Below are 25,870 nucleotides of genomic sequence, written 5' to 3' on the forward strand. Positions count from 1 at the left end.
AGCACTTCAATTCCACACGTTTGCAGAAATGTTCCATTTGTGAAGCATTTCAACAGAAAGCAAACTAAATTAAATAGCTGTGCAATGCAAATTGTTGGCCTTCTTCCAAATAAATGCCTTTCAGAAATTACATTACACGCACTGCTAAGCTTTTCTTACACCTTGGCTGTTTTCCTGCTGCAAATTGGGACTATGGAAAGCCCAGGTTGTCGTATTATTTCAGATTAGAGCAGTATAAAATAAAGATTTAGATCCAACGTGTAAAAGCACATAAAAATAATGCACGTCTTACGTTACACCAGGATGAAGATTGTATTTCTTCTTTCCAAATCGGGTCTGCTGCGCAAAGAAATCGTAACGCTCTGATTTCTTCCACATGTAATAAAATGCTACACACTCACCAACGGATCTTGTTCGTACCTAGGAAATAGGTGCCACGCAAATTTTGATGAATTTAAATACATTTTTGGCAAAAAAGCTACCGTTTAAATCAAAAGGCGTGAAATTCAAAGTCAATCACAGAATCACAGAATAGTAGGGGTTGGCAGGGACCTCTGTGGGTCACCCAGCCCAACCCCCTGCCCAAGCAGGGTCACCCAGAGCAGGCTGCACAGGACCTTGTCCAGGTGGGGCTGGAATATCTCCAGAGAAGGAGACTCCACAGCCTCCCTGGGCAGCCTGTTCCAGTGCTCCGTCACCCTCAGAGGGAAGAAGTTCTTCCTCATGTTCAGACGGAACTTCCTGTGCCTCAGTTTGTGCCCATTGCCCCTTGTCCTGTCGCTGGGCACCACTGGAAAGAGCTTGGCCCCATCCTCCTGACACCCACCCTGCAGATATTTGTAAGCATTTCTAAGGTCCCCTCTCAGCCTTCTCTTCTTCAGGCTGAACAAGCCCAGTTCCCTCAACCTCTCCTCGTAGGGGAGATGTTCCTGTCCCCTCATCATCCTCGTAGCCCTCCGCTGGACTCTCTCCAGTAGCTCTTCATCTTTCTTGAACTGGGGAGCCCAGAACTGGACACAGTACTCTAGATGAGGCCTCACTAGGGCAGTGTAGAGGGGAAGGAGAACCTCCCTCGCCCTGCTGGCCACACTCCTCTAAATGCACCCCAGGATGCCATTGGCTTTCTTGGCAGCCAGGGCACGCTGCTGGCTCATGGTTAACCTGTCGTCCACCAGGACACCCAGGTCCCTCTCCGCAGAGCTGCTCTCCAGCAGGTCCACCCCAAAGTCAATGCTTCTTTACACAACATAGGGAATAGTGGAAACTATTGACTCGAAATTTCAGAGGCCCAAAAATTGAAATGTTGTGTTGCTAGGAATACTGAAGGTGTCACAAGGTGCTGCCAGCAACAGCTCCCGGCGAAGCCGCCCCGTCTGTTTCGCCAGCCTGCTCAAGGCAGAGCGCGACTCCGGGGACGCAGATCTTCCCGCGGGTCGGCACAGCAGGATTTCTGCACCTCTCTGAACTCGGGGTTCACAGCCGGAGTTACAGAGGATTCTGGACTTTGACAAAGCAATTTGGACACATACGTAGTTAAAATTAGAAGTAAGCATAGTCATTTGTGAAGGAAAGGTGCCCAGCGACAGGACAAGGGGCAATGGGCACAAACTGAAGCAGAGGAAGCTCCAGCTGAAGATGAGGAAGAACTTCTTCCCTCTGAGGGTGACGGAGCCCTGGCCCAGGCTGCCCAGGGAGGCTGTGGAGTCTCCTTCTCTGGAGATATTCAAGACCCGCCTGGACAAGGTCCTGTGCAGCCTGCTGTAGGTGACCCTGCTTCGGCAGGAGGGTTGGACTAGATGACCCACAGAGGTCCCTGCCAACCCCTACCATTCTGTGATTCTGTGATAAGAATTTATTTACAATTACATTGCTTTAAAAAGTGAGAACTACACTTTAAAACCAGTGCTCACCTTATTTGCCTGAATCACGTGAAAATCCTTGCCATAGACTTTCAGCCCTTGTTCAAAGTTCCTACATTCTTCTTCTGTCCAAACAGATAATTCTTCTATAGCGAGGAAATGCAACAAAGAACATACTTCACAAAAAAGAATACAGACTATAAAAGAAAACTTCAGTGACAGAAAACATACGTGCTATTCAAATCCGTTACACCATCTGCTGACCAAACGAGAACCACCTCCAGAAATATCACTTCCCAGTACAAAAATGAAAGTTCTCCCTTCTGCTGAGCAGGTGGGACACTCAGCTGCCCGAAGCAGCTCCTTGGCAGGGGCTGATACAAACGGGCCATAGCTCCAGCCCTGCCGTGGGGGAAATAACTCGGCGGCAGCAGGAGGAAGCGGGGCTCAGGAACGCGGCGTCCCCGCTCTGCCCCCAGAACCACGGGAAGCAGGTGTCCTTCCAGCCAGGACACGGCACGAAGGAGGTCACGCTGTGGACTCCGACTGCTTGCTGGTATTCAGAAGAAGCAGGGGAAAGGGAATGAGGAATGAGATCTTCTTTGCTGCTGCGAGAGCCAGCAACGACAGGTTGCTAGTTCCAGTTAGGCAGAAACTGCTGCTCACAGCTGCGGGTGGGAAATCCCAGCCCCACTGAAGCCAGAATAAACCCCTCAGACCTTTCAGCCACACTTCTAAGAATGGAATACGATTTGGCCTTATTGATTCTTAAGGTCACAAATAAATAAGGATTAAAATAGCGGGAGAACAAACAAATCTTCTCTGTTGGACCATTCTTGTCTTGTGATTTGCACAGTAAACTCCGGAGAAGCCAGAGTTCAACGTGCAAGGAAAATAACCTGTGCCTTCTCTCAGTTTCTCGTTCCTTTGACTATAAAGATTCATACCAAAACAAGAGACGCTTGAGTCTCCAAAAGCATCTTTATGACCAGGGTCTTTTTAGTGTTCTACTTTTTTGAAATAGAAAAGTTATAGATGCTCATTCTCCTTTATTTAGAATTGTGAATTACTTCATTTTGTATTTCACGTTCGTTCCGTTAACTTTGATGACTGAACAGGTCGAGAAGAATAAAGAACAAAATGCCCAAGAAACGCACAGCTCAGGTGCTAAGCAGTAATTTTACATTTCAGCTTGATATTAAAGTCACCGATATCAGTATCAGGCTCTACTGCCAGGAAGTTAATTTACACGCCCTCTTTGAGCACGCACCTCTCTGTGCGACATCTGCTAACTCCATCCTCTCACAGAACACCCCCAGATTCACTGGAGGGCGCGTTGAAACGGGCACCGATACCTGAGACTTCCACACAGCCACGCTCAGCCTGCTGACAGCAAAACCCAACACCCGGGTAACCAGTACAACCAGAGTTCAGCAATACGAACGTCACTCGCGGCGGATGCTCACCTCTGGCTGCTTTTACATTAAATCTCAGCCTTCGTAATGATTCTTCAGTATCAAAATTGCACTTAACCAGTTCATACAACGCCTGGAAAGATGAGAAGACACACCTTTAACATTCTAGATACCACTCAGTTTATGCTGTGCCACAGAAGCATGTGTAGTACATCACTAATCCCTATTCAGTAAAAGATTCAAAATAAACTCTTTGAATGAATGCAATAGAACTAAAGACAGCACAAAGACATATTTCCTCTGTTTAAATTTCCAAATCTCTAATTACATAACCAAGCATATATCCAGGTAAAGTATTTTAATGTTTTCACCCGCTGCACACATTCGTAAAATTGATGGGGGTTTTTTGTATGAAGAAAAAACCGAAGTATGCGTTTATATAGATTTTAAAAGATCTGTAACTGAAAGAACAGAACTCATTCATACACAATTATTTACATATAAAATAATGCATTGATGCATAAAGCAATGTTAAGCCCAAAATTAACAGTTTAATGTTTGTTGAGAGGTAAACCACAATCATATTTCTACTTCCACAAGGAATAATAAAGCTGTTTCAAACACAATTTTAATTCTTGGGAGTAAAATAAAATAAAGGGAACATTCACTGTGTAATATTAAACTACAAATCCTAATTATTCTTATATACCTGCTCATTGTCTTTAATATGTGATCCTTCGGGAATTGCATCCAGGCCTTTCTCATCCCCTGTACGCCTGGACGCTTCATTTAGGAACTCGATCACTTTATCTTCTGGTAAGAGGTCAGGATTCCACAGCAGCTGGTCATCGTTTTCATACACTGAATTCACCATGGGACAAAGAAAAGCCAGCTAAAACAACAATCTAGGAGCTTCTCCTCTCTTACAAAGCACCAAAAATGGTGCTTAAGACACTACCAGGTGTCCGGACCACTAAATATAAAAATCTCAGCTAACGTGGCTGCCAAAAGCCAGCAGCAAGGTCCACTACTCCTCCAGGGAAGACAACACTCAGAGGCCAGACATTCTGCAGTCAAACCAGCTCCTGCAAAGAAATTTTGCTAAGACCTTCCCACTACTTTCAAGAAATACCGTCTAAACCAAAATCATTCAGGTAAAGATCACTGCATTTTAATACTACCACATCTCTACTGTTTTTTCAGAGCTTTTGCACGAGCTTTCAGACCAGGGAAGCCACGGTAAACTGAAATTAATGGGAGGAACATGGCGAAATGATATACCCTGTGATTTATCTCCCATTTTTGTTTTGAAGAACCTACAGGATTAAAACACCAGTACAGCAAAATAACGTAAAATTCAGATTATTAAAGAACAGAATCGGGAAAGTATCCAGACCTTGCTTGTGTCTCAGTCCTCAAGGGAAGATAACCTTACCGAACCCAGCAAGGAAGGAACTCTGATTCCATCGCTCCATGAGCACCTCTGACTCTCACCCAACCAGAGCAAGAAGGCACGAACACTTGGGAAAGCACGGGCAGCATGGGAAGGAAAGCCAGGGTAGCATTCTGAGCAGGTGGAGAGGTCATATGGGGGCTAAGTGTATTTCTACTCGAAAAAGACTATTTTTAACAGGAAAGTAGACTACAAATAAAAAATCCAAAACTGGTAAGGAAAATTATGATGTGTCTTGCAAAGACAGACAGCTCCATTTCTCTTTGGAAACAGCTCCCAGGGATTTTCTGGGAGCCTTTTTTCCCAAAGGCTGGTCCTAATCTGATGTTTGGTTGTTCATTTAGAAAAAAATTCTAGGTGCCTTGGGATAGCAACTCCAGCCGAAGCAACAACCCTTTTCAGGAGATGACTGATAAGTGGTTCTAAACCACCCTCGGTGACGCAAGCCAAGTACACCGCAACGTTTACGAGCGACAGCGGTCAGCGACTCTCCAAGCGGTTTCAGCACCTCTCTGTTTTCACAGCTGTCCTTCGATTTTCAAGCCTTCTGAAAACATTATCTTTTAATTTTGTAGATTTTTCATAACCTGAAATTGTTCAGCAGCAGCTAATCTGGTCTCCAGGCACACGTCTCAGAGAGCCAGCCCGCCGTAATTAGATTAGTGTAGATTACACGGCCGTTCTCTCCTCACAGCAGCATGTCAGGACGCATTCTGAAAAGCGGTGGGGTTATTCGTACGACTTCTAGCATTTCTGTGCTTTTGCTGACAGGACTGGATATGAAAGGACTTAGTATCTGGGAATTTTACACTTAGAATTTCCCCTTCATTAGAGAACAGCTCAGATGATGGGATACGTACATGAAAGCGCTAAATACACACTCTCGGACATTTATTTTTCAACTTTTCAAGCTCCACTAATATTCCAGTTATGAGTCCTGTCAGAGGTTACGTCCACAACACAGCGGAAAGGAAAGAAGTGGCAGAAGATACAAAACCCCACTGGGATATAAAACTAGAACAGCCCTAGCATGGTTAGTGAAAACGTAACTCTTCCCCTCCATGTTTTCTGCCCATGACGTAGGCTCTCTGCTCTGCAAAGAGCAGTGTGCAAGACAATGAAAAACTGTTTTATATAGGTTACTGCAATGCACAAAGCAGCTATATCTTTTTTATTATTGGAGGCCAGAAGCCATTTAGAGCTGAGTAAATACCAGGGAAAAGCAGGTGACCGGCCAGTAAAGCATCATTTACTGCATCTCAGGCAAACACACAGTTCAAGCTCTATTTTCAGACAGAAGCAGGAAAGCGTGCAAAGAGCAACTTCACGGCTAAAAAGCAGCTGGTTTCTGATTTGCCATCTTCTATTTTTAATGGAAGCTCCTGACTTCTCACACAGTTTTAAATGACATTCTCTTCAACCTCTGGCTACGAAGTCCAGAGCTGACAGAACGTGCCAGCTCCAGTGCGAGCCTGCTCGAGGTCAGCAGCAGGACTGCTGCTCTTTTCAGACAGTTTCTACCTAGATCTGGCTACGGCGCAGCTGCTGCAACCTGGAGCTCGCAGCAAGACCATTGCTACTCCCTGAGTATACACTTGGATTCTAGGAAGGCACCAAGTTTCGTCCTGGTTAGCTTGAAAACTAACCTTAAAACTACAAAAGCCAGTCTCCAACTATGGGTAAACAAATTCTTAGCAATGGGCTGAACGAGCAGGAAAACACGCTGCTTTTAAGCTCACAGCTGGGTTTGAACTGGGTCTACCTTTCCTGACTTGATTACACTGACAGCATACAGCCAAAGGCTCTGGTTGTGAGAGGGTAAAAAGCTCCTGGAAAAAACCCCAAAAGTAGAACAAGAGGTTCTTTAACGCTGACTGAAGAGTCATCAAATGTGAAAGTCAAAGCTGCTGGTACTATTTTGCCTCTTTTAGCATGTTAAACCAATTCCAGCAACACGATTTCTTTATTATCTATTTTGTTTTACATAAAGTAAATACACTAGACGAAGAGGTGAGCAGAAGCTGCATAGAAAGCTTGTGTACATTACCAAACTGGAACACAAGGGTTTGATAGGCAAGAGGCCAGCAACATCATCCTTCTTTTCCTAAGACTCAAGCTCTGGTGGTGAAGTACAGGATGAACTACAGTTTGAGATGATGGTTCTATTTTTCACTTGAAGGAGCTCTTTTATTTTGCAAGACCCACGACATCAATCAAATCTTTTACGTCCCCCCATCAGAAAATAACCTCAAACGCAGCGGTAATGGTAATAGTGCCAAGGCTCACCTTTTTCATTCTCTTTGTATTTGCATACGCCAGCTGGAATTTCAGCTTGAAACATAGAGCCCACCATGATTTCCTGTTTTGAAGTAACAGAAACAAGAAGTTAAGCAACCACAGATGTGATGGGTTTTGTTAGCAAACAAGACAATGACCACATTTTTTTTTTCACCCCTTAAAACTTTCATTATTCACAATCTAAAAATACAGTTAACGGGCACTACATGGAAATGGATTTTTGACTACTTGGGGAGGTCTTTAACACTTCTTCCTGTCAAAACGCTAACATTTATGAGGAAGAAATGGAGAGGATTTGGGTGATCTCTAGAGCTCGGAGTTACTAGGTAACAGACTAACTCATCATTCATGAAATACAGGCTTTGTTAACAGCACTTCGTATTTACCTTTTTCCAGTCTTCTGAGGGAATATAATCTTCGTCTTCTTCGGACTCCTCTTCTATTTCGCTATCTACAAGAAATTGTTCAAACGTTTACAGGGAACGAGCTGTGACGGGGCCCACGCGCGCGCCCACCTCCGGCGAAGCTGAGCGAGGGGCTGGGAGGTGACAGCCCGCTCCCCGGCGCACCGCGGCATGGGCACGGGGCCGTCAGCCCACCCTCCCGGCCCCCAGCCTCCAGCTCCTCCTCACCGCCACCTGATCAAACACAGCACTTTTCCTGACAATACAAAATGTTCCAGTATTGACAGCTTTCAGAAATGACCCACCCAGCGTTCACCTTTCGAATGGATTACGATACACAACGGGCTCTGAAAAGCTCCAGCACAAATGTGTACATCCATCAACTTTACTACCACCTAACTGAAATGTGCTTTCTTTCCCTCACCCAGCTTGGAAGCAGTGGAGACAATCCACATCCCAGCTGACTACAACCAGTTACCTTCTGAAAGTGTTTTCACGGGGCCGTTCAGCACCCACACGTGCGTTACAGCACCATTTCCACCGAGCTCCCCGCTCAGTCGCTGCTGTTCTTCTGCCTTACGGCAGCTGCCGCTGAATTTAAGGCAGACCACAGCACAAGGTGCAAGACATCTGCACGTGGGCTTTTCTCAGCCTTGCTGGGATTGAGCAGGCTTGGATGTACTGCTCAGAGGTGCACGGCAGCGTTTAAAACAGATTATTTTGGATAAGGACTGACGTGAATTTTTAGCCCTTTACGATACAGGCTAGGTGCCTTTCACAATATACAGACAGCAACTGCAATATCCGGTTTATGTACAGCATGTGACAGTATCAGCACTAAAATGATTTGTACATTAAATTACATTCTACACACAGCTTGCCAAAATCCCCAAACCTAACACAATGCACTTGCATTATGCTAATGCTAGTACTGTGTTCATAAAACGGAGTTCATTTCAGATATTTGCAATCGTGTGCAGAGCTACACGCTGAGGTTCCTGGGCATTTCTGGATTACAATAAACTACATCAGAAAATTGCACTTTGGCAATGTTATGGCTAACAAGTATCAAGCACAAGGTATCGCAAGGAACCTTTGCTTTAACTTGTGTTTGTTAAGACACAGAACGGCAGGAACTCAAACGCTGGCGACAGTCACTTCCACCGAAGAAAGGAAAAGTGTCTGTTGTCCACACAGCCCTGCTGACAGCTCCAGACTCAAAGGTTCAGATCCCATCCAGTAAGTTTGCCACAGAAATAAGAGCTGTCTAAAGGGACAGCTACGTAACACTAGCTCTACAGTCTCCAACCAATTTTTAAACAAAACAAGAGAGAAAATCATCAGTCCACAATGCTGGCAACAGGACCAAATGGAGAATTCTTGAAGCAAATTTTCTTCGTCATTATCTCCCCCTAAGTTATTTCAGGTTTAACAATCTCTTGGCCTTTTTCAGGTTTCAGTGCTTTCGTTTTCTGTATTGGCTATCTTGAAGGAACCTGAGGTTCTATTTCCAGTAAAATTCAGTTTTTACTTTTTCCTTCAGCTGGACCCTCATCTTCTTCGAATGAGTACATAACCCGGTGTCACCAGGCCTTGTCGTGATAATCACGCGCCGTGCTGCAATTCTCCAGTTGGAACAGTGCATTTCCCCCTTGCAAATATTTTTACCTATGTCCTTGGTCTAAACTGGCAGCTGAAACTACGACGGCAAGGTAATACCATACTCAGTCATACTCGTGGTGCCCAGCGACAGGACAAGGGGCAACGGGCACAAACTGGAGCATGGGAAGTTCCAGCTGAACCCGAGGAAGAACTTCTTCCCTCTGAGGGTGACGGAGCCCTGGCCCAGGCTGCCCAGGGAGGCTGTGGAGTCTCCTTCTCTGGAGATATTCCAGCCCCGCCTGGACGCGGTGCTGTGCAGCCTGCTCTGGGTGACCCTGCTTGGGCAGGGGGTTGGGCTGGGTGACCCACAGAGGGCCCTGCCAACCCCCACCATGCTGGGATTCTGGGATTCAAGTCATTTACCACACCTGGACTCTTCCAGTGGGCACATCTACACAAACCAGTTTGCAGGATCATAAACTGGACTGTTACAACACTCGGAGCAGTGTCAGGAAAGGATTTACACTGTCTGAGATGCTGCTTTTTCAAAACTGTAGAAATTTAGATTTTTCCACAAATTGAATCCTTTCTTTCAAGCAGAGAGGATATCTGCTGTCCCTATACAGAGTCCCTCATCTGCAGGGAAAATGTAGCACCCAGCTATAAACAGGGCGTTTTTGTTGCCTGTTATTTTGAGCATAACGATGATCAAAAGCAGTGTTATGAAAGAGAACGAATAAACGTTTCTAGGTATCAACATGCACATTTCGGACACAGAATACTATGTTAACTAGAGTTGTTCTTAACCAAAGGTCAATCGTGTTGAGATTACTGTGCGTAGCACTAGACTGTACCTACTTGTATCAAAATATTTACATCGACGAGGGCGAATTATCTCCTGCGGATCTTGAGAAGCAACAGAGGGTGCTGGGTCGTCATTAGATGACTGTGTCTCGTCTTCCTGACCAGACGAATCTTTTATGGTCTCCTCCTTAAATATAAAACAACAAACAGGAGATCAGCTATCCCTCCTGTGTGACAAATGCTTTTTTGGCAATATTTTGTCCAAAATTGTCAATATATCAAACCCAAATATCTTTCATCTGACTTGAAGTGACTGCATAGATTGTGGCCTGTCCAGACTGAGCCACCACAGATGTGTAAACACATCGTTATTATTTATTGACCAGGATTTTAAGCAGATCAATTTAACACATAGACTCTAACATACAAATCAGAAATATGAACCACGATTAAATGTCATGCCTAGTTTTTTAAATCAGTCAAGCAAATTCTTGCAGTTTTCATTTAATTTCATTTAACCTTAAATTTTACTTCGGTCTTTAAAACCCTTCCTTATGAATTTTCAATAAAAAAGGGGAGGAATTATTTACTGGCTATACCTTTCTCAATCAAACGGAAATGGTACCTTCCATAAATGTTAATGTCAAGAGTGTGGTCCAACCCCACAGAAATAGTGCATCAGTAGACTCCAGTATGTACAGCGAGTTATTAAAAGATCAAAAATGGGAACAAGCTTCTTTATTAGATGACAAACCACAACAACTATGGGAACTATTACAATTAAGGAAAATTAAAATGACAAAGGTTAAAAAAATATATTGGTGTTTTCTCTTTCAACGCATGTTGTCAATACATCATATGGGTTTTCTGACGATGTTGTAAGCACTCACGCTTGCTGGTTCTACCACAGAGGCAGCAGGCACAGCTCGTGTTTATGCGCACCTTCACCAGCAACCAGAGTATTATCACATGTGCAGCTTAAAGCAGAGTAAAAATAGAAAATCGCTAAGTGCAGTACAGCTACATAAGCTGTAGAAAGACGAGCACTCACAGAGAAAGCTTGAATGATTTATAAAATTATTCCGCCCCCACAGATGTATTTTACAGCCTCTCTGCGAAGAGCAGCCAAGCATTTCGGAGCTCTCATTTCTGCACCCTTTCGTACTCACAACAGGTCAGCGCTCCCCACCAGCCTTGCTCCAGCCCTGTCGAACTGGCCCAGGCTGCCCAGGGAGGCTGTGGAGTCTCCTTCTCTGGAGATATTCAAGACCCGCCTGGACAAGGTCCTGTGCAGCCTGCTGTAGGTGACCCTGCTTCAGCAGGAGGGTTGGACTAGATGACCCACAGAGGTCCCTTCCAATCCCTACTATTCTGTGATTCTGTGATTCTGTGAACTGGGGTGGCACGGGCGAACACGCACATCCAGTCCAACCCAGTGCCAGGCCCGCAGTCAGGCTCACCCCCGGGCTGTGCCTGCGGTGCCAGGCCGTGAACCCTGGCTGCTGATGGGCAGGAACACGCCGGCTTCTGCAGCGCTCCAAAGCGCCAGTGCCCCACGGAGGGACGAGGACGAGTCCTCGCGCTGCTAACAGCAGTGACTGACGCTGAGGATTCTTCCATTTGAGAGCCAAGCTCGGCAGTCTGTTAAACCAGCCAGGAACAGAACTGGCGAGCTGCAGAGGAGGTCGTGAGAACGCAGAAGATGGAAGTTGTGTCAGGAAGCGATTAAGGAGCGAGGTCACAAGAAACCAGTGAGACTTTGGGAACATCACCACACGCAACAAAATAAACCACTTTTGTGTCTTCATTTCATATACTTCAGGTTATGTAACCCCTCTCCAGCTTCTTGAGCCTTTTCCCATGTAACAGAACCAGGAATCTTTCTTCTTTTTGAACCATTCAACCCACACAAATAGCATCTTTTTCAGCATCTGTCAAGGGAGTTTGTAAACCCCAAGAACTTCATTTTCGGAAAGAGATATATCATTCCTCATCTCTGCGTCGCACTCCAGAGACTCCAAAATGGGTAAGATACCAAAGAACAAAATGCACCCTTTTTAAAGCCAGATGAGGTAATGCAACTTCCATTAATGCCTGAGCTTTTTTGTTACTGACAATACAAAGGGTTTCAGATTTTAATAGCATTCACGATGCAGCTCTGAATGCTCCCGGTAACGGAGAAGTTACAGCTGCGTCCATGACAGGACAGGATTGGTACATTTATGTATGACATACACAAGTAGAAAGGACTCTTGTAAAATCAGAAAATTTATTTTAAGAGCACACAGAACAGGATTTTAAAGATGCGAAGTTCAAAACTATACATTTTGCAAAGTCACTTGATGCATTAGATTCAGTTTACAATTTAAGTACCACCAGGGCTGCCAGGCTGAAAAAGTGCAATTTAACTTGCTAAAGCTAGCAAACTTGCAGCCACCTCCAGTACTCAGAGACACATTTAATTCAATTCCACTGCTGAGTTTCAGTAGATCAGCTTTTTGTCTTGAAACGAGCACTCAGCCGCATCTACGAAGCTGCCTTCCGGCACTTCAAACTTCAGTTCTGAAGTCAGACTCTTTCTGAAGGGCTGTTCCCACTCCTTCTCACATGATGCTGTACAGATACATGTACCCTAATTTGCTGCAGCAACAGTGTGGAATGACACAGATGAAGAGCAATGAAGAGAAGTGCAGATGGATAATTAAGAATAAACAGCGTTCAGTACACAGAGCATCTGGAATCAACGACATTATGAATTACTTCTGCCACGATCTGGCACGTTGAGTGGTTGCCTAGTACAGAACGGCTGAACGAAAATCAGTTTCTGATTAGTGTAAACACTTACTTTGTTTTCACCACTACAGCCACTGTTGTCATCATTATCGACATCGTCATCGTCTTCTCCGTCCTCCTCCTCTTCTTCGTCGTCTTCATCATCATCATCTTCTTGGAGTGGAATGGTACCGTCATAGCCATAGCGGCTAAGCAGCTCCTGGATCGGCATGTCACTTTCCTGAGAAACACCCAAACAAAGTTTGAGATTTAACAGAAAGATTTCACAGCCCACGCCTGCTCGACAGCTTCAAGGTGTGCACTGTAACCACAGGACGGCAAAGCCAGGCACCTGAGGACCGCGCGTACGAGGAACAGCCACTACAAAACGAACGGACAGCCCAACTCCGAAGTGTCGGCTCCTGAGAAAAATGTGTGGGCTTTATGCAGGGGAACTTTTTATTTCCCAATCCTTTACAAGTTTACAGCAGACCTCAGGTACCAGCAGTCTCTCAACGGGGCCACAAAGCTGCCCCATCCCCCCCTTGGTACTCGGGTACTACTACTCGGCCAAAACACCAGCGCTGCGGTGTGGCAGGGTACGTCTGCTGGCATCGTACCCTTCAGCACGCAGAGCGAACACGCTCCTCACCGGCACACATCTCGGCATTCCCTTCACCACCCAAAAACTACCTGAAAAATGGTAGTAATTTGTACGTATTTGTGGAAAAAAGCAGAGAAAATGTGTGTCAGCAGCAACGGCTTCACACAGACAGCTAAGATCCTGACAGTTTCTGCAGGCAGGAACTTGTCCTAGTGCAAGGCAGTGGGTTTTGCAAGGTCTGCAAGAATTCAGTAGAATAAGGAGCAGAACTTGCAGTACCTGGCTTGAACATGGAGTTTAACCTTCCTTTGGGGTGCTGAGCTACAGGGACAGTTCTATGGAGTTCTGCAAGCCTGGCTTTGAATATAAAATTACACCCGAAACGCAGCTCTCCGTCCCTCTGTGCCTCTCCCCTTTCTGGGCAGAACAAAAAACGAGGGGTTGGATGCAGGTGAGGGATCAGCTTACATTCAGGATCACCTGATATCCAGGTGAAGACAGCAGTAATGTTTACAGATTCATATGCATTTTAAGCTAGCTGTCTACAAAAGCATCCGCAGCTGGAAGCAAACCTGCTAAAATACGTGTACATTTAAAATTCTTTATATTTAGAGTGCTGGTCCACCCTGAAGAGACATTTCAAATTATATAGTCAGTTCTCAAATTTAGTGGCTCCCAAACTGTTATCAATTGCATTCACTTGATTAATAAAAACTATGAACTGAAAATTACTTATTTTATTACTTTTAATACCTGAGTGTCCAGCTTTCAGGGGCAGCATACGGCATCACTAACCAGATGTTTCATCGCAGAAACTTTCAGAGAGCATTTTAAAATTCTCTCTCTCACAAGAAGAAATCCTTTGTTCATTATTTAGAGGTCTCTGCCTGCTCCAAACATTTCTTCTTAGTAAGTAATGTACATCTCAGCTGATAATCAGATTTTTTTAGTTATCAGCCGACCCTAGACTTCCTCCAGCGACCTCCTTTCCTCAGGGCCTCCACGGATCAACACACCTCTGGTTTCTGGAAGCACACTAACGACGCCAATTACAACAGGCAAGGGGAGTTAGTTCTGCTGTGTGAAAATAAGAGTTACACAGGGGTTACTGGTACTTGTTGTCTGTGTATTTTATTTTATTTTACTTCAAAGAACTAAGCCATTCTACCACTTACGGGTCTACTCTTGGGTTAAGCTACACACAGAGCAGATGCAGACTAGGTGGACCTAAACACCCTCCCCTTCCCTCCTGACTTCTTGGTCCCCAGCGTTCTCACTTTATGGAAAGAACTCTTAGAAGTGGGGAACTAATATTTTACTGACACAGCCAACATGACAGGACTGTGATCTTAATTAAAACCTGACAGTACAGCTATCAGAAAAATCCTGTTCACAATTACCCAAACAAACGTTCTCCAGTCCGTTTTGGAAAGGAACATACTTTCACTAAGCGCTCCTCACCACTATCCCATTTGTAGATACAGACTGAGGATTCACAAGAACATTTACAACAATTTGTAGGTCTGTGTGAACGATGTAATGAGCATATTATGATATGTTACCCAGAAAAGTGGTATTGTATTTACAACATTTTTCTTAGGTAGAGCCTCTTCACTTCAAACACTCCATCACAATTCAAAAAGCCCCAAGGGTCAGTGACTCCCCATGATAAAATACAAATCACAATTCCTGCATCATTTCAGGATATTGCAAAAATAGCAAAGGTTAAGAAAGTACCAAGTCTTATCAAGGACATGGAAATTCCCTGTATGGAAGATGTTTAAGAAGAAGAAATGGACTCTGACTCGTGCGCCTGGAGCGGAGGTGAGGGGCAGCGACGGGACAGAGCCGTCTCTGAGCGGCACAGAGAAGGCCAACAGAGACGGCTCTACTCTACGCTCTGCTGACTGCGGAGCTCCGGGGCAGCCCCCGGAGGGAACACAGAACAGCTCTGAGAACCCACACGTGTTTCTCACACGGAATGAGCCGCCCAGCGCTGCCACAGGCCTCGAGGACGCCCAGGCTACCGAGGTTAAAAATAAAACGGACAGATCCATGGGAGGAGGAAACCCAAGACTGACAGGCGCTACAGACAAAGAGACAGCATCTCTGCCATAGGTGCCTGCACCGCACCCTGCTAGAGGCTGGAGGAGTGTTTGGGAGAAGCCCTGCCTGCCTCCGTGTACGCTGCTCTCCTTGACAGGCAAGAGGATGCTGGTGCACAACCCTCAGAAAACCCAAGAGCCCTCCCTGAAAAGGGGGTCCCCAAAAGGAGAAACCAAGTGATGATATCAAACAACAAACGAGAAAAGGGGGGGGGAGTCAAAAGCTTAATAATCTGTAAAGCGGTGCCGGGAGGCAGCGCGCACAGCACCCGCGATGCTCCAGAATCACAGAATGGTCGGGGTTGGAAGGGACCTCTGGGGACACCCAGCCCAACCCCTGCCCAAGCAGGGTCACCCAGAGCCGGCTGCACAGCACCGCGTCCAGGTGGGGCTGGAATATCTCCAGAGAAGGAGGCTCCACAGCCCCTCTGGGCAGCCTGGGCCAGGGCTCCCTCTCCCCAGCGGCACCCAGGAAGCCAGCACCCACCACCCAGCAGCGCTCTGCCCGCAGACAGCGCAGCACCAAGGTACAGAACCCGGCCTCACGCTCGCCAGACCCTCCACGTCACCCTGCCTCCAGCTGGGGCTTTGAGCTCAGAGTAGGAGCTCTACCTGGTAGAGATGCTCCTACCGACGAAAACAGTACTACTGAACACATGTGTGGACCTGACCAAAGGCAACCTGCTGTCCCACCTCGCAGACGACCTTCCTGCTCAAGGAAAGCTCTTACCTTTCAAGAAATATCGCTGAGAGCCACCAAATCCAATACTTCTGATGCCCCGCAGGTACTGCTCTGCTCTCAGGGAACTGCACTTCTCCTACACCAGAGCAGCAGAGAGGGGACTGCAGGCCGCGAGCCGCAGACAGGCTACTGCCATTTAGACAGAAATGTGTGTTTTCCAGCTGAACCCGAGGAAGAACTTCTTCCCTCTGAGGGTGATGGAGACCTGGAACAGGCTGCCCAGGGAGGCTGTGGAGTCTCCTTCTCTGGAGATGTTCAAGACCCCCCTGGCCGCGGTGCTGTGCCCCCTGCTCTGGGTGACCCTGCTTGGGCAGGGGGTTGGGCTGGGTGACCCACAGAGGTCCCTGCCCACCCTGCCCATCCTGGGATTCTGTGATCCTGCACACACATACCTGCACAAACGCAGGATGCTGCTCAACCTCAAGTGCTAACGCATTTCAGATTCACCAGAGTTTCGACCAACAAGTAGAAAAGATCCTCACCCTCAGAGGAAGGTGTAGGTTTTCTGAGTCAGGAGCGAAACCATTAAGGTTCAAAAACGCTTCTGCAAAACCCGACCGCCAGCTGGCCGCTGGAGGAGCTGAACTCGTGAATCAGGCACACTCACAGCCTGGAGGAAATCTGCACTAATACGTGGAAACGCTGGGGCAAAGCAGGAGACAGGAGAGCCCTTGTCTTGACACCAGCTTTGAGATTCAGATTGCCTATCACCCATGAGTAAAAACCAAAAGAGGTAAAAGGAAGCCTTGATGCGCGGCCTGCTATCCCACAGCCACATTGGCCAGACTATTTATTTATCTTTACATTTACCATTTCATATCAAACCCGAAACTGCCAGAAAGAAATTATCATTTACACCCAAAATTTAGTTTAACGGCATGGAATTAATTTAAAGTCATACTGCATAATCACTTACACTAAATCAGATTTATACATCGAATATGCATCTCAGAATCATTAATGATCTGTTCTGGAAGCCTTTTCAGCCAATGAGGCCACAGACTGTATCTAAACTACTTTGCATTTATAATAAACCTAGTTTATAATTTAAGAATATTATTCCTGCCTGAGAAGTAATTTAAGACAATACATAAGTGACAGCATAATTTCAAAATGCCAAATATATCCTATACGCAATTATTTCAGAAAATACACATTTTAAGATTTATTTATCGCTGTTCTCAAGAACTGTGAGTTCTGATCCCAGCTCTGCTCACAACTCTTTGCTTCAGGTCAGCCATTCCACCTGCATCTCTGTTTCCTCTGCCTTAAAATTGAAGATACTCCTACACGCTCCCCTACAGTATTGTACAAATGTTTGTATAAAAATGCGAAAGAAATGTAAAATTATGGGATTTTTCAAAAAAAAATCAAAATCCACATGCACTAATCAAGTGTAAGTGCTTTAGAAAATAACAACAGTGGAATATACAAGTTTAGTCAGAGCATACTTTTAATTTATATTAGCTCTAAAATGCAAATCCTCTACCAGCACATATATGCAAAAAGAAACTAAACAAGCACAGCGTTACACATTATTAAGCATTTATGTACCAGTTTCCCCAAGTTTTGAGAACTGTAAATTTAGCTCAGTCTCTTTCCCCCTCTATATTATTTGTTGTTAGTGTTTTAGGAGTGGTTTATTTTCAATTCCAAATATAAGGGAAAAAACCTGTGCGTGTTTTGTGTGAGGCTGCGGGCTGTGGTTATGTTTTAGGACTACTTAAGGCTACCTACCCTGTTAAGATCCTCTATTTCAGAACTGAAGTTTGTTTCTCCTTCCATCATTTCCTCCTCTTCTAATGTCCGTTCATCATCAAAGTCATGCACCAGCATATCAGCTGATGGATCAAATTCATGGTCATCAGATGTTGCTGAACCTCCTGATAGAAAACATTTTAAAGAATGTTTTTAGTTAGATCATGGCCTCACAGAGTTTAGTTTTTTATTTTGGTGACATTTTAATACTCAAGTTATACTGAGAAATTAAAATATCTTGAAATCCCTCCATCATTTATCTTAGGGAAAGCCAATCTGGTTACCGGCGGACAGTGAAAGCTGTCCTTTGAGCGAGGAGAAGAGAGAACCAGGAGCTACTGTTTAACCAGCCACTTCCCAAAGCGCTCGACACCTGCACACAGGGCCCCTAGTTAAGATGTCTGTAACGTGTTCAGTTTCTGAAGACTTCGTTCCTAAATAGCTGTAAACCTGTCTGAATCGAGAGTTCTACTGGGAGCAGAAATACTCATAAAATACAAATTGAGGGTAGTTGTTGCCTTGATGCTTTGCAAGCTTTCTGTTTACAACTACAAAGGCAGACTAATGACTTTTTTCAAAATTTAAAGTAAGCTTCACAGTTATGCAGATTTTATTTATGATGCAGAATCCTTAGTTATTTTTCCCCGTGCAGTTTTTTTCATGGCTCTTTGTAAAGAAGTCTGGTTATATTTTATGACAATGAAAAACAAAGGAATGGATGAATGGGTTGGCAGGTGCAGCATTTTTCTGTAATTCAGCAAGACCTGATTGCTCATTCTAACCTTGCTAACATTTTTCCACTTGTCTCCACAGACAGTTTAAATTTCATTTTCCAAGGCTTGAAGAGCTGTACCCACGCTACGGCTGCCAGAGGGAGGGGCTGACTGCAAGGCGTCACCATACTTTGTAGTCCGACGTGTTAAAGCAATTGATTGTTTCTCCGAAAGAAATAGGAGCTCAAGAGACAACAGCAGCCCAGCTAAAGTAACTACTGGAAAGCCTTTCCACCAGTAGGATGCCAAAAACTTTGGAAATAAATCACACTAAGTACAGCGGTACCAAAACGAACAAAAAACCCACAGATATTCATAATTTACACTTCGGCTGACTCTAGACAGCCAGTAGCTCTGGGACACTGGAACATCAGAAAATAACCAGCTTTGAAAACAGAAGTCGTGAAACCCCTCATTTTTAGCAATCCAATGAGGTGAAAAAATTCTGCTTCCCTTGCTGCTTTTGTTCTTGATGCTGTTCAGCATAGGACCAGACAGCAACGGTGTATCCCCTAACTGCCAGCGCACAGCACCTTCGCGTTGGGTGCTGTGTTTAAGCCTAAGGCCAACGGCAGCCACGCCACCAGCAGCGACCCCTTCAACCAGCACCGCCACCGAGCCAAGCAGCAAACGATACCCTCAGATTGCTAACTGGGAGACCGGCAGAAATCATTTTTCAAGGATGCCCTCTTCCCTCGCAAGTTTAGGAAATATTAAAAAAATATTTACCTGGGCTTGAAGACTCAACAGAAGGCTAAAAAAGAAAACACAGGAAATTATTTTTTCTATGTTGAAGCTGTACAAGCTCAATTCAATAATTCATCTGATACAAAGCAAATCACTGCAAATAACGTATTTACAAATAAAGCACACGCGCTGAAGCAACTGAAGGTAAACTGTGTTTATTTGCCCCGTTATGTATCAATACTGCTGCACTATTTCAGCAAGAATAACTGGAATAACTGCCCATTTCACGATGCAGTAAGGGAGCTGATGAAGGCATAAAATGAAGCGTACTAATTCATTCTGAAAATAGCATTACAGCTCCGCAGCCAGCTTTGTATGGTGTAAATCAGTGCTATTGCCAGATGGGGCGACACTACTTTCTCCCCATCTCTATCTGCCCGTTTCCAGTTCTTTCTGCTGATACAAAACTGCAAACTAACAGTAGTGTTTGGTTGGTTTTTAACAGACCCAGCTCTGATCTAACTCCGTGTACCAAATCCCCCCTTCCACAACCCAGGTATGTGCCAGATCACATCGACAGTGCGAGCACAGTTTGAAGAGAAATTATTCCTCCTGGCTGGAACTGCACGCTACACAACACACACATTTTCTGTTCTATTTACATGAAGGCATACACTTTTCAAAGGTAATCACAACTCACCACGAGAATTCCTCAAGGAACAAAAGGAAAAAGCAATTTAATCTCTAACGCAGCTGTGAGAACAACAAAAAAAACACCCAACAAAAATTATTTTGCAAGCCGGACTTTCTTCCCAAGTACATTTCTAACACAAATTAATACGACCACAGGCTAAAAACCAAATCTATTTTTCGAAATACAGAAAAAAATGAGACTTCCACAACAATCTTGATGTAACAGAGACACCCTTTGGCCTACCACATTTGGTAACCTTACGTTTATAATCAGAACAAACATCTTCTTTCACAAAACTCTGCTCTCCCTCGCTTGTAACTTTGCCAGGCTTTAACCTCCTGGGATGAAATCCGCACGCGAGACACGCAAACCTCATTTGTTTTGAAAATTCAAGCAAATGTTTCACCTATTTCCAGGAACAGACCTAATGCAGTAGTTTTTTCAAAGTTTGACCACTGGCTTTTTACTTCAGAGATCCGCAGCAGCCCTTTCCCCGCCGCCTTCTGCACCCCGAGATGCCGTGTGGGATCTTGGATCTCTCGTCCTACACAACACACGATGCTGTCTTCATCCAAATCTGCCTGCATCTGGCCCAGGAATGCTTTGGAAAACCACAGTTTGCACAGTCATGACAGATACTTGTGTGCATGCACAATACTAGATCTAGGCTGTGCTCCTACTAGAACTGCAACATCTGTACGCCCAGAACTACATGCGCAATTAAAACAAGCTATTCTGTTAGAAACTGGTAAATTTAAACTCAGGTACAAACTTGTACTATTATCCCAACATTTTCTAAAGGCTTCTCCTTGACTTCATCTCCTAAGGCCAAGCGGTCACTGGCACAAGCCACTTCCACCCAAAACACCCGGCCTCGCTATGCGGCAAAGCAAACACTAAAATTTAAAAAATTCTGTGCAATTATGAAGTTCCTCTGTATTAGCAGCTCTTCAAAGTGAGCAGAAATACACCTTAGGAATCAATGGCCAAAACTCACTTAAGACATCTGCCGACATTTTATGAGAGTCTACAATGTCCTGATAAAAACTCCCACTCTGTTTGCCTGGGTCAGGCAGAAAGCAGTACCCAGCGGTGAAAAACCATCTTGAATATTTGCCAGAAGGGTGGCCAGAAGATACAACAGACAAGAAGTTTCGCTCTCCTAACATTGTACAGCCTAAAAAAATATATATACCATCTTCAGGTGGAGACAGAATCACAGAATCACAGAGAATCACAGAATGGTGGGGGTTGGAAGGGCCCTCTGTGGGTCACCCAGCCCAACCCCCTGCCCAAGCAGGGTCACCCAGAGCAGGCTGCACAGGACCTTGTCCAGGCGGGGCTGGAATATCTCCAGAGAAGGAGACTCCACAGCCTCCCTGGGCAGCCTGGGCCAGGGCTCCGGCACCCTCAGAGGGAAGAGGTTCTTCCTCATGTTCAGCTGGAGCTTCCTCTGCTTCAGTTTGTGCCCGTTGCCCCTTGTCCTGTCGCTGGGCACCACTGGAAAGAGTTTGGCCCCGTCCTCCTGACCCCCACCCTGCAGATATTTATCGGCATTTCTAAGGTCCCCTCTCAGCCTTCTCTTCTCCAGGCTGAACAAGCCCAGCTCCCTCAGCCTCTCCTCATAGGAGAGATGCTCCAGTCCCCTCATCATCCTCGTAGCCCTCCACTGGACTCTCTCCAGCAGCTCCTCATCTTTCTTGAACTGGGGAGCCCAGCACTGGACACAGCACTGCAGATGGGGCCTCCCCAGGGCAGAGCAGAGGGGAAGGAGAACCTCCCTCGCCCTGCTGCCCACACTCCTCCTCATGCACCCCAGGATCCCATCGGCCTTCTTGGCACCCAGGGCACGCTGCTGGCTCATGGTCACCCTGTCCTCCACCAGGACGTACTAACATCCAAACACGTTCTCAGCTCACGTGCGGGATCCCTGCAGACTCGCCAGCAGTCACGTCTCACGCAGTACTGGCTTCACCAGGCCGCGCTGCGCAGAAAGGCCAAGGGAAGTCCTACCTGCACCACTCCGCAGACCGAAACTCCCGTTACGCGGGCGAGCACTAACGACGCTTTTGCAAACCGCTGCACAACGCCATCGGAAGTTTCGCTAATGACTACAGTTTAAAAATCTTTGTTTGCAAAGATTAGCTCAACGCATTCCAGCGCACAGTGTTACCCACCGACACTGAGCTCCTCTACACTGCCCTGGTGAGGCCCCATCTGCAGTGCTGTGTCCAGTGCTGGGCTCCCCAGTTCAAAAAAGATGAGGAGCTACTGGAGAGAGTCCAGCGGAGGGCTACGAGGATGAGGAGGGGACTGGAGCATCTGTCCTGCGAGGAGAGGCTGAGGGAGCTGGGCTTGTTCAGCCTGAAGAAGAGAAGGCTGTGAGGGGACCTTAGAAATGCCTCTAAATATCTGCAGGGTGGGGGTCAGGAGGACGGGGCCAAGCTCTTTCCAGTGGTGCCCAGCGACAGGACAAGGGGCAATGGGCACAAACTGGAGCATGGGAAGTTCCAGCTGAACCCGAGGAAGAACTTCTTCCCTCTGAGGGTGACGGAGCCCTGGCCCAGGCTGCCCAGGGAGGCTGTGGAGTCTCCTTCTCTGGAGATATTCCAGCCCCGCCTGGACGCGGTGCTGTGCAGCCGGCTCTGGGTGACCCTGCTTGGGCAGGGGGTTGGGCTGGGTGACCCACAGAGGTCCCTGCCAACCCCGACCATTCTGTGATTCTGTGAGCTAAAGGTGAGTATCCAAATCCGCCAGCAGTGAGTAATCTCTATTTCTTTGTCTGACCAACTTGCAGAACTGGGTAAGGCAGAGCGGGTAACACACAATTCTTGGTGCGAACGAACAAGGCCTTCACGCATTCACCGCAGCAATCACAGGTGGGAAATGGAATTCAAACTGCTGATTCCTGGCTGACAACACTGCACGTTCAGCGCGAGGGAAAAATTAAGACAAACATCGCTATGAAGTAACTTAGAAAGTTTTAAAATAAAGACTAAAGCTTCCTGAATAATTCTCTCGTGACACCTCCGAAAGGAACGCGCCGTGCCAATGTGGGTGCAGCCCTCGGCAAACACACCCCGCCCCGGCGGGGAGCGGGGCGCAGAGCCCACCCTCGGGTGTGCCCACGGGCTGACCCCCTCGCACCCAGCGAGCTGCGGCCGTCACACAGCCGCTCCGCGTGGCAACGCTGCTGGCTCTCACCAAAATCCGGTGACTTGAACACCGAGTCGCTCCGGGATGGAGAGAGGAAAGCAGAACCAGAGCCGGCAAGGACAAGAGGGGAAGAAGCATCCCCACGACGCACGATGAAGGGTTGTTCCAGAAATGGCCGCCCTCGTAGGAACGGAGAGCTGGATTTAACACCCTAGAAAGCCCTGAAGATAATCTCTTCTGAGGGATAAACCATGTTACTTAGCAAACAATAAATATTGCAAACGCCATCTTAAAACTGATCTTTCTGCGCAACCAAAACCGCAGCACTACTGGAAGGCTTTTACAGAATCACAGAATCCCAGGATGGGCAGGGGTTGGCAGGGCCCTCTGTGGGTCACCCAGCCCAACCCCCTGCCAAAGCAGGGTCACCCAGAGCAGGCTGCACAGCACCACGTCCAGGCGGAGCTGGAACATCTCCAGAGAAGGAGACTCCACAGCCCCTCTGGGCAGCCTGTTCCAGTGCTCCGTCACCCTCAGAGGGAAGAAGTTCTTCCTCATCTTCAGCTGGAGCTTCCTCTGCTTCAGTTTGTGCCCGTTGCCCCTTGTCCTGTCGCTGGGCACCACTGGAAAGAGCTTGGCCCCGTCCTCCTGACACCCACCCTGCAGATATTTAGAGGCATTTCTAAGGTCCCCTCGCAGCCTTCTCTTCTCCAGGCTGAACAAGCCCAGCTCCCTCAGCCTCTCCTCGTAGGAGAGATGCTCCAGTCCCCTCCTCATCCTCGTAGCCCTGCGCTGGACTCTCTCCAGTAGCTCCTCATCTTTCTTGAACTGGGGAGCCCAGCACTGGACACAGCACTGCAGATGGGGCCTCCCCAGGGCAGAGCAGAGGGGAAGGAGAACTCCTGCTGACCAAAAGCCCTCTGCCCAAGACACAACTGGAACTTCTCAGGGCCAGTTTCTCTCTAACCTAGTGCCACCACTATTGCTCAGGCTAAATAACCACTCCCTGGCGGTTTTTCAATGTACCAGGGGCATTCCAAGGGGGTCTCAGCTGGCACACAGTCCACGCGCCGACGGACCAGCGGTGCCAGTCTCGGCTCTGCGGTGGCAATCCACGGGGGAGTTCTGGCTGGCCCCCGCCCGGGGCAAGCGGAGCCTCTCCCCGCCAGCTCATCTCCTCTGCCCCAGCCCAACCTGGGAAGGAAAGTTCTGGGGAAAAGCCTCGAGTCAGAAGGAAAGGAAGGAAGGAAGCAAAAAGGGGGTACAAACCAGGGATAGCCGGAGCATCAGGGAGCCAAGCCTCCACAACTGAACACATCAGGGCGGGCAGCAAGAAGAGGCTCAGGCCAGAATTAAGTTTGTGTCCAGAGAAATAACTGTGATCCCACAAGAGCACTTGTGGAAAAGCAAAAATAGCTTAGAGACTGGCCTGCCTGCTATACAGCACGGCCAGACAGGGCAGGGGTTCTGAGGGAAAGCTAGCACTCACTCTACCGTGAATTAAGGCCAGCACAAACCCAAGCAAACAGAATCTAGCACGGTGTAACGGCGGCAGCTCTGTTCTCACAGGGCCAAAAAAACCCCAACCCCAAAAGGAGAGCTTTGCTTTCAGCCAGTGTGAAGGATCTGCCAACAGCCAGAAGTAGCTGTAGGAGGGCTGTTGGTCCAGGAGCCTTGTGTGAAGGGGACCATCCACCCCCCCACCTCCCTTCGGCAGAGCAGGTTTCCTGTGCTGAAACCCTCAACGAGCAGAGCAGGGTCTGCTCCAACCTCTGCCCTTAGCCATGCAGCATCCTTCAGATTCATACATACCTTGTATGGGTTTATGTACGTGTGCATGTGCACAGATTTTTATGGGATTTATATATAAACATTGGAGCCTGTTGTTTCAGTCCCACCTGAAGTTTCTGTCACCCTTTCCAGGTTTCCAGGATGGAAAAGACACAATTCCCCTCTTCAAGCCCCCAGAGAACTACAGGCTGGACAGCCTCATCCCCAGCCCCACGCGGCGATGGAGCAAAGCCTCCTGAAAACCATTTCCCAACACACAACGGAGGACAAGGAGGCAACGGGAGCAGTCAGTGTGCCTTTAGAAAAGGGAAATCACGCCGGAGCAGCCCGAGAGCCTCCCTCAGCGAGAAGACTGGCGCAGGGGACAAGGGGAGCGCAGGGGACGAGGGGAGCGCAGGGGATGCTGCTTGCCTTCACTTCAGCAAGGCTTTCCACGCCATCTCCGACATCACCCTCACAGACAAACCAACGAAGCACAGCCCGGCCACGCAGGGATGAGGACGGAAAACTCGCTGAACAGCCCAGCTCAAAGGGTTGTGCCAAGTGGCAAAGTCCAGCTGGGTGTCCGCGCCTGAGGGCAGAGCCCAGGGGTTGAGGCTGGGGCTAATTCTGCCCAGCACCTTCGTTAGGGACCGGGAGGACGGGACAGAGCGCACCCCCAGCCTGTCTGCAGCCAACACAGCTTCGGAAGGAGCGGTGGGTACAGCAGCTGAGTGCGCTGCCAGCCAGAAGGATCTCAGCCTGCTGCAGAAACAGGCCAGCAGAAACCTCACGAAGTTCAACACAGAAAGGCAAAGTCCTTCACGTGTGGAGGAATCACCTCCTACTACAGGTACCAGCACAGGCTGGGTTCCACCCAGTTGGAAAGTAGTTTTGACCTGGAGGTCCTGAGGGACAGGAGAGCTGAAGACAAGCCAGCAATGTGCCTTCATAACAGAGGCAGCCAACAGCAG

At 47.2% G+C, this 25,870-nt stretch overlaps 1 protein-coding gene across 5 annotated transcripts in view; it reads right to left on the reverse strand.

Annotated features, from left to right (window-relative positions):
• Positions 1–25,870, reverse strand: part of MIER1 (MIER1 transcriptional regulator) — a 45,648-nt gene that overhangs the window by 5,689 nt on the left and 14,089 nt on the right. For 3 of the 5 annotated variants that reach the window (XM_075424279.1, XM_075424276.1, XM_075424275.1), the window contains 10 exons: positions 19,319–19,343; positions 17,796–17,941; positions 12,681–12,848; positions 9,890–10,022; positions 7,412–7,476; positions 7,014–7,086; positions 3,984–4,135; positions 3,326–3,407; positions 1,911–2,005; positions 293–420 (listed from right to left, as the gene is read on the reverse strand). In XM_075424279.1, coding sequence (XP_075280394.1) covers positions 293–420; positions 1,911–2,005; positions 3,326–3,407; positions 3,984–4,135; positions 7,014–7,086; positions 7,412–7,476; positions 9,890–10,022; positions 12,681–12,848; positions 17,796–17,894 — 995 coding nt within the window. In that variant the 5' untranslated portion in view covers positions 17,895–17,941; positions 19,319–19,343. Of the gene's footprint in view, positions 1–292; positions 421–1,910; positions 2,006–3,325; positions 3,408–3,983; positions 4,136–7,013; positions 7,087–7,411; positions 7,477–9,889; positions 10,023–12,680; positions 12,849–13,964; positions 14,275–17,795; positions 17,942–19,318; positions 19,344–25,870 lie in introns of those variants that run through there. The other 2 variants (XM_075424277.1, XM_075424278.1) reach the window with 2 other exon arrangements.

The sequence above is a fragment of the Opisthocomus hoazin genome, chromosome 6 (genome assembly GCF_030867145.1).
Source record: "Opisthocomus hoazin isolate bOpiHoa1 chromosome 6, bOpiHoa1.hap1, whole genome shotgun sequence".
In the NCBI taxonomy this organism is placed as follows: Eukaryota; Metazoa; Chordata; class Aves; order Opisthocomiformes; family Opisthocomidae; genus Opisthocomus; species Opisthocomus hoazin.